Source organism: Pundamilia nyererei, unplaced genomic scaffold (genome assembly GCF_000239375.1).
Source record: "Pundamilia nyererei isolate P.nyererei 1_Seehausen unplaced genomic scaffold, PunNye1.0 scaffold00011, whole genome shotgun sequence".
In the NCBI taxonomy this organism is placed as follows: Eukaryota; Metazoa; Chordata; class Actinopteri; order Cichliformes; family Cichlidae; genus Pundamilia; species Pundamilia nyererei.
In genome coordinates, this window is record NW_005187412.1 from 83,544 (window position 1) to 91,078 (window position 7,535).

The 7,535-nt window shown below is 40.8% G+C and overlaps 1 protein-coding gene across 1 annotated transcript; it reads left to right on the top strand.

Annotated features, from left to right (window-relative positions):
• The first annotated feature begins 512 nt into the window (after positions 1–512).
• Positions 513–7,282, top strand: LOC102192170 (uncharacterized). Its single transcript, XM_005724349.1, has 10 exons — positions 513–638; positions 2,578–2,788; positions 3,413–3,597; positions 3,681–3,896; positions 4,806–5,220; positions 5,464–5,585; positions 5,681–5,920; positions 6,156–6,317; positions 6,506–6,595; positions 6,684–7,282. The coding sequence occupies exons 1-10, from the start codon at positions 513–515 to the stop codon at positions 6,852–6,854; spliced, it is 1,938 nt and encodes a 645-aa protein (XP_005724406.1). The 3' UTR covers positions 6,855–7,282.
• Positions 7,283–7,535: the final 253 nt, after the last annotated feature.

The window sequence follows — 7,535 nt, forward strand, 5'->3', positions numbered from 1 at the left end:
TCCAAAGAAAACAAAAAAAAAAAACCCACACAAACAAATTTCCTTAGGCAGTGAAAAAAGAATTTTTTTTCTCATTTAGTTATTTATCTGTTACTTAATTACTTTAGTGCTGTATAAATAGCCTTGGGGGAGGTCTTCATCAATAAGACAGTCTGTAAAACTCATGAAAATGTATACCGGTACCCTCCTTCACTTATTATTAGTCTTTGTTGGGACAATTCTGGCCCCTGGGCTTTATGTTTGACACACCTGTTTTAAAGCCTCCAGAGAATATCAGCGCTGTCCGCAGCTAGAAGCCTGTAAAAACTTTCTTTTTCACATAACTGTATGACTGCAAACATATCTGTTATGCAGGGACTTTGATGCTTTGCTGCTATGATGAGTTGTTACTAAATTTATACAAGCGCGCACACACAAACAAGCAACCACACATTCTGCAGTTATTTCCAGCGTGCCCTGTGGAGCCACTGACATCCAGCTAAATCCGTAGATGTTCAGGTGGATTGAATTACATGAGAAGCCCACTCCACTGTCGCAACATTGGTAACAGCGGCACACGGTGGACCCTCAATCCAGTGTACTGGCCAGTTTTTCACCATCTCAGAAGCCAAAATAAGCTGATGAATAAATCCAAACAGGTACTGTGACATACTAAACATACAATGAGAAATTGTGCATGAAAGTGTGTGTCTGCCTCCTGAGAAGTTTTTTAAAACTCTACCTGGGAGAGTTTTAAAGACTCTTACAGTATTGATAAGTATGTAGCATTTTATCTGCTTAAATCTTGGCAAGAAAACAAGACAGCTTAAGTCTGCATTTGCATTTTCGAGTGAACTTTGACAAACTGTGTTGTTTGAAGTTTCCTAAATTGCTTTTCAGAAACTCATACCAACTTTCTCAGTGTTGTCTTTAATAAAATCAGCAATATAAGAGTTGTACTGTTTGACATCATTACTGTACAGTGGGGCAAAAAAGTATTTAGTCAGCCACCGATTGTGCAAGTTCCCCCACTTAAAATGATGACAGAGGTCAGTAATTTGCACCAGAGGTACACTTCAACTGTGAGAGACAGAATGTGAAAAAAAAATCCATGAATTCACATGGTAGGATTTGTAAAGAATTTATTCGTAAATTAGGGTGGAAAATAAGTATTTGGTCACCTCAAACATGGAAAATCTCTGGCTCTCACAGACCTGTAACGTCTTCTGTAAGAAGCTTTTCTGTCCCCCACTCGTTACCTGTATGAATGGCACCTGTTTGAACTCATCATCTGTATAAAAGACACCTGTCCACAGCCTCAAACAGTCAGACTCCAAACTCCGCCATGGCCAAGACCAAAGAGCTTTCGAAGGACACCAGGAAAAGTATTGTAGACCTGCACCAGACTGGGAAGAGTGAATCTACAATAGGCAAGCAGCTTGGTGTGGAAAAATCAACTGTGGGAGCAATCATCAGAAAATGGAAGACATACAAGACCACTGATAATCTCCCTCGATCTGGGGCTCCACGCAAGATCTCATCCCGTGTGGTCAAAATGATCATGAGAACGGTGAGCAAAGATCCCAGAACCACACGGGGGGACCTGGTGAATGACCAGCAGAGAGCTGGGACCAAAGTAACAAAGGTCACCATCAGTAACACACTACAACGGCAGGGAATCAAATCCCGCAGTGCCAGACGTGTTCCGCTGCTGAAGCCAGTGCATGTCCAGGCCCGTCTGAAGTTTGCCAGAGAGCACATGGATGATGCAGCAGAGGATTGGGAGAATGTCATGTGGTCAGATGAAACCAAAGTAGAACTTTTTGGTATAAACTCAACTCGTCGTGTTTGGAGGACGAAGAATACTGAGTTGCATCCCAAGAACACCATACCTACTGTGAAGCATGGGGGTGGAAACATCATGCTATGGGGCTGTTTTTCTGCCAAGGGGACAGGACGACTGATCCGTGTTAAGGACAGAATGAATGGGGCCATGTATCGTGAGATTTTGAGCCAAAACCTCCTTCCATCAGTGAGAACTTTGAAGATGAAACGAGGCTGGGTCTTCCAACATGACAATGATTCAAAACACACCGCCCGGGCAACAAAGGAGTGGCTCCGTAAGAAGCATTTGAAAGTCCTGGAGTGGCCTAGCCAGTCTCCAGACCTCAACCCCATAGAAAATCTGTGGCAGGAGTTGAAAGTCCGTGTTGCTCGGCGACAGCCCCAAAACATCACTGCTCTCGAGAAGATCTGCATGGAGGAATGGGCCAAAATACCAGCTACTGTGTGTGCAAACCTGGTAAAGACCTATAGTAAACGTTTGACCTCTGTTATTGCCAACAAAGGTTATGTTACAAAGTATTGAGTTGTATTTTTGTTATTGACCAAATACTTATTTTCCACCCTGATTTACCAATAAATTCTTTACAAATCCTACCATGTGGATTCATGGATTTTTTTTTCACATTCTGTCTCTCACAGTTGAAGTGTACCTCTGGTGCAAATTACTGACCTCTGTCATCATTTTAGGTGGGGGAACTTGCACAATCGGTGGCTGACTAAATACTTTTTTGCCCCACTGTATGTGTGTTTCAGATGGTGATACACGATGTGTTAATAATAGGAAGTGGCCCTCATGCCCTAACCCTGGCTAGCTTGCTATGTAGCAATGACTGGGACCCAAAATCAGATGTTAGACATGACTCGCTGTTCTCCACCTCCACCACCAAGTCTCAGCCAAGCACAGAAACATCCAGCAACAAGCCCAATACTAGCAAGATGAAGAGGAAGAAGAGGGTAACAGATGGTATGGTGTGCTTATCTTTACTTTCTCAAAACTGGGAAGATGTTAGGATTGTTACTGAGAATCTGAGTGTTCACAGGGAAACATTTTCAGGCAATTAACCAAACCGTCCAGGCAAAATGAACTGAAGACAGATTGTTTGAACCGTTTTAAGCAGAAATGCCAGACGTAATGTAGATCTGTTTATAAAGGGTTTGCACTTTATTTTAAAAAGCAGAGAATATTATTGGGCTGTTGGTCAGACAAAACAAGTAGATTGAAGAACATGAGTGATGAGAAACTGGGAGTTTTTCATAGTTTTGTAATATTTTGTTAACTAAACTACAAATGATAAAAAATCTAAAGTATCTTATTACGAATAAATAAAATTCAAGTATCCACACAAACTGAACCAGATAATTTTGATTTTTTTTTAGTCATTTAGACTTTTTCTGGATAGTTTTTAAATTGACTGTTTAAAAAAAAAAAGCCAGCTTTTGTAATTCGCCAATTTTTCAGACATAACTGAGTTTTATGTGAACATGATAATGAGACTGAAGACGCACTTATTTTGATATCCACTGATGCTGTAAATAAGAATGAACAGTTCTCTCTGTTCTCTTTGTTGACAAATTAAATATTCTGCAGGCCAGGCGATGGAGGTGCAACATGCAAAGTTAACCACATCGGAGAGGACAGTTTGTTCCCCACTCAGTCTCAGAGTGGTGGACACCTATGGAGAGTGGACTGCTCTGTGGGAGAGCCAGTTCACAGCTCTGAACATCCCTCATCTGCGCTCACACTCGCTGGTGCACACAGACCCTCTTAATAAGGTAGAAGCACAATCGACTTCCCCTACTGTGGAAATGAGGTACGAATAAGAACGGTGTTAACGTGTGAATATTTGTCCTGACAGAAAGCGCTGCAGGAATTTGCTTTAAGGTGCGAGCGCTCGGCAGAGCTTCATAGCCTCCCAGAGCAGGTTTATATTCTGGATGAAAATGCGTTCTTTAACGACATGAGGCTCGGCAAGAAAGAGAGGAAACGTCTAAACATCAGCTCTGGGCTAAAGAAGAGTTTGTCCTTCAGTCTGCCAGGAGCAAAACTAAGTGTGGATTTCTTCAAGGAGCAGGTGAGAGCAGCTGTGCGTGTAAATAGCATGTGTGCTTGTCTTGTTTGAAGGTGCACTGCATTGATTGGTACACTTTGTAAGCTTTGATTGCTGCTCTTTTAACACCACATTTGTGTTACTGAATAAGAGAAGTTTGCATGCAAAACAGAATATAAACTTTGAATCCTAAAATGAGACATTTCTTTTAGACAATGTGATTTCTTCTCTACCTGTTGCTGTTGGGGGAGCATCAAAGTTTGGAACAGAGCTGTGCTTTAGGATTTTATTTTGTTTTTAGATTCAGCTTGTTCAAACAGTGGGATTTCTTGTCAGCTTTTATTATTTTGAAGATGTCTAGTTTTAATTTAGTTTTTATTAGCTTCATAGTTAAGTCTTTTTCATTTTTAATGTATGGAGGACATATGCCAGAGGCAACATTTAAGAATGTAAGAAAACCAGCAAGCTAATACAATAAGAACATCAATATTTGAAAACTATTGACTCGTGGTCTTCTAGACATCCATCACAGACTCATCAAACCTTATTCTTATAATTTAAGAAATAATCCAACTAATTTTATATCCTCCATATTTTATTTTAGTTGGTTTTACAACTTCACAAAATTAGTTTAGTTAGTTTCAATGTTATATTTGTTTTTAACAGTTGTAGTTTTTATCTTTTATTTTGGTCAACTCAAATATTTTTTTCACACCTACTTTTAGGTTTGAGTTTAGTTTTCACTATTAAAAAAAACTTTGCAATAATGTAACTAATGTTGGATGACCTCTTCTGCTGCTTCGAGAAATTCACCAAAACACCAACGGCAACAATAAATTGCTAATTGCTACCACTTATCCTACCAAATTTAAGCAGCATGAGCACCAAAATTTGAGAATTGCTGTTTCCTTAGCTATTTCAGTTAAAACACAGGTGGAGAGATACAAGTTGGACAAAGTACTGCTGAAGGGAACAGTGGAGCACATCACCCCTGTGAAGGAAGACGAGACAGAGATGAAAGACGAGAACTTGAAACAGGAGGAGGAAAATCAGAGTGACGTCTTCAAGGTGTCTGATGCAAAGAGAAATGGGGCGGGGAAGACAGCTAAATATTTTCAAGTCCAACTTGAAGATGGCACCATCCTAAGAGCCTACCAGGTCGTCATGGCAACAGGTCCGACCCGTGCCCAGATGGCAAACATCCCATCGTGGGTGAAAAGCATTGGTGAAAGCTACCCAGAGGAGCGTTTACTGCATACAGTTCATCTCATGCATCATCTGCCGAATTCTAAGCAAAAACCTCGAGAAACAAATTGTGTGAGAGACAAAGATACTTTCGCTCCTCAAGGTATGTGAGATTTCTTTTAGAAATAATTTGATTACATAAACATTAAAGCTTTAGTGACCCAGTATCTTAAAGTAAAACTCCGCTTTGTGAGTTGTTTGCACGTTTCCTAGAATGTTATAACCTTTGCTTTCTGATAAATGTCTTTGCTTCTGCAGACTTCGTTGGCCATTTGGCACCTATCCTCACACCTGCTCCTCCCTGTGCAAATACTGTGTGCTTGTGTGTTTCTGTCATTGTATGTAGTCTGTGAGCCCGGCCAGAGAGTAATGGTCATTGGTGGAGGTCTGACCAGCGCTCACGTCATCTCAGTTGCACTGCAACAAGGTGCCAGCCATGTGACATGGGTTATGAGAAAACACCTCCAGGTTTAGAGACTGTAAAACGGCACATGAACCAAAAATTAATAATAATTCTGTCCAACTCGAGTACACATTTTAGCTCGTGTTGTTTTCTTCCACAGCTGAAACAGTTTGACGTGGGTGACGTTGAGAGTTTGGTGGGTCGTTACTCTCATGTGGAGCACGGCATCAAGATGGATGGCCAAGCCTACCTACGGCAGTTCTACAATGAGAGGAGTCTCCACAAACGCCTTGCAATGATTCATCAGGCAAGGAAGGGAGGGGCCGTCACCCCGGAGGCCTACATCCAGCTGCAGCCATTCATAGTGAACGGACAGGTGGATGTGAAGACGTACTGTCAGGTTTGTATTCAGTGTAGAAGGTCCCAAGAGTAAAATGAGATATGACCCACCAAGTAATGACAAACTTCTGAGTTCTACTACCTTTCCAGCATCCTAATATGGACAAGTCACCCATGTTGGAGTTGCACAATGCAGTTACCTCACTGGCTTGACAGTGTGATAACTGCATTGTGTGCATTGTATGTCAAATAAGGCCTATAATGAACAGGGAGATAAAGAATCTCACACCGTCTAGGTGAGTGAAGCCAGCTGGTGCTACAGAAACCAGGTCTGGAGCCTTTCCCTCACCACCGGGGAGCACTGGACTGGAGATAAGATTTGGATTGCCACTGGCTGCAAACTTGATGTGAAACAGGACCCATTACTTTCTGAAGTGATGAAGGAATTCCCAATTCAGGTGTGTTATGTAGAGAAATGTGTAGTGTTTGTGCATGTACAACACAGAAGTGTATTGTACATGCACAAAGGTTTTGGAAATTACTTGGATGATGAGGAATTTTTTTATGTTTTCATGTAGTTTTTTTCTGCAATCAGTCTCTGGATATAAAAATAAATTATTGATGACATGTGTTTTGTGTTCTTTAGGTGATAGACGGATGGCCGTGCATAACGGAAAGCTTACAGTGGACAGAAGAATGCCCACTCTACCTGATGGGGCAGTATGCAGCTCTTCAGGTAAGTTTTACAAATTGTATTTGTAGTGATGTTTTTTTTTAGTTATATTACAGGCTGGCCGTGCCTTTCCCCCCAATTTCTCACATAGGTTGGACCTCATGCAGTAAACCTCGCTGGAGGACAGGCTGCCAGCATGAGGATTGCCAAGGACATTATAGGCCGTCATCAGCAGAAGGGTGGGCAGGCTGTTGAACTAAGTGGACAAAAACCAAAAACTGAAGAATACATTCAACAGATGCGAGGTCTGTTTTGGCTGTAAAATGACCACTTAGCCTGAGAAAGTCAAAAATAGCTGCTAGCCATTGCTCAAAAATAGAAGTCATCTCTTCCTGTTTATCTTGGTCAAGGTGTACTTGGAGAATAATAAATGTGGATGACTGAATATATGATCAAGTTTGGGAACTTCAACAAATGTGGTTTTAATAAAACGTTGATTTTTATGGGTACTTTATTTATGGGCTGTCAGACATACAGTCCTGATGTTGAACTGCATAAACAGGGTCTCTCGCAGCACGCCATCACTACTGAGATGGGGCGCAGTAAGATAGTCATTTGGAATTTCTTAAATGATCCTGAGGATCATGGAACAAAAACGTCAAGTGGAAGACCTAAAAAATTTCACCAGCACTGAGTGAAAAAATTGTTGTTTATTTGTTTAATAAATTTTGATCAACAAACTTTCCTTGTCTAATCATGCCCCATGGTGTGGTCTTTCTTTACTTGTGACTTCTTGATGTTGATAAATACAGTAAGTGAAAAAATATATATAATATACATAATAATGTTCAACACATTATGCTTCTGCTCTGAGGTCCTGCCTCCATGTACTTATGCAATTAATCACAGGACAGCTGGACAGGTGTGTTTATAAATAATATTAAATTAGGCCAATTTTCTTATCCATACTTTTTGACCTGAGGGTAGAATTGATTGTGAACAG

Bases quoted from the DNA above. Each gene is read 5' to 3' on its own strand.
- LOC102192170 (XM_005724349.1), top strand. From the start codon at position 513: ATGAGAAGCCCACTCCACTGTCGCAACATTGGTAACAGCGGCACACGG. The intron at 5,921-6,155 runs GTTTGTATTCAG...CACACCGTCTAG, and splicing joins ATGTGAAGACGTACTGTCAG to GTGAGTGAAGCCAGCTGGTG. The intron at 6,596-6,683 runs GTAAGTTTTACA...TTTCTCACATAG, and splicing joins GGCAGTATGCAGCTCTTCAG to GTTGGACCTCATGCAGTAAA.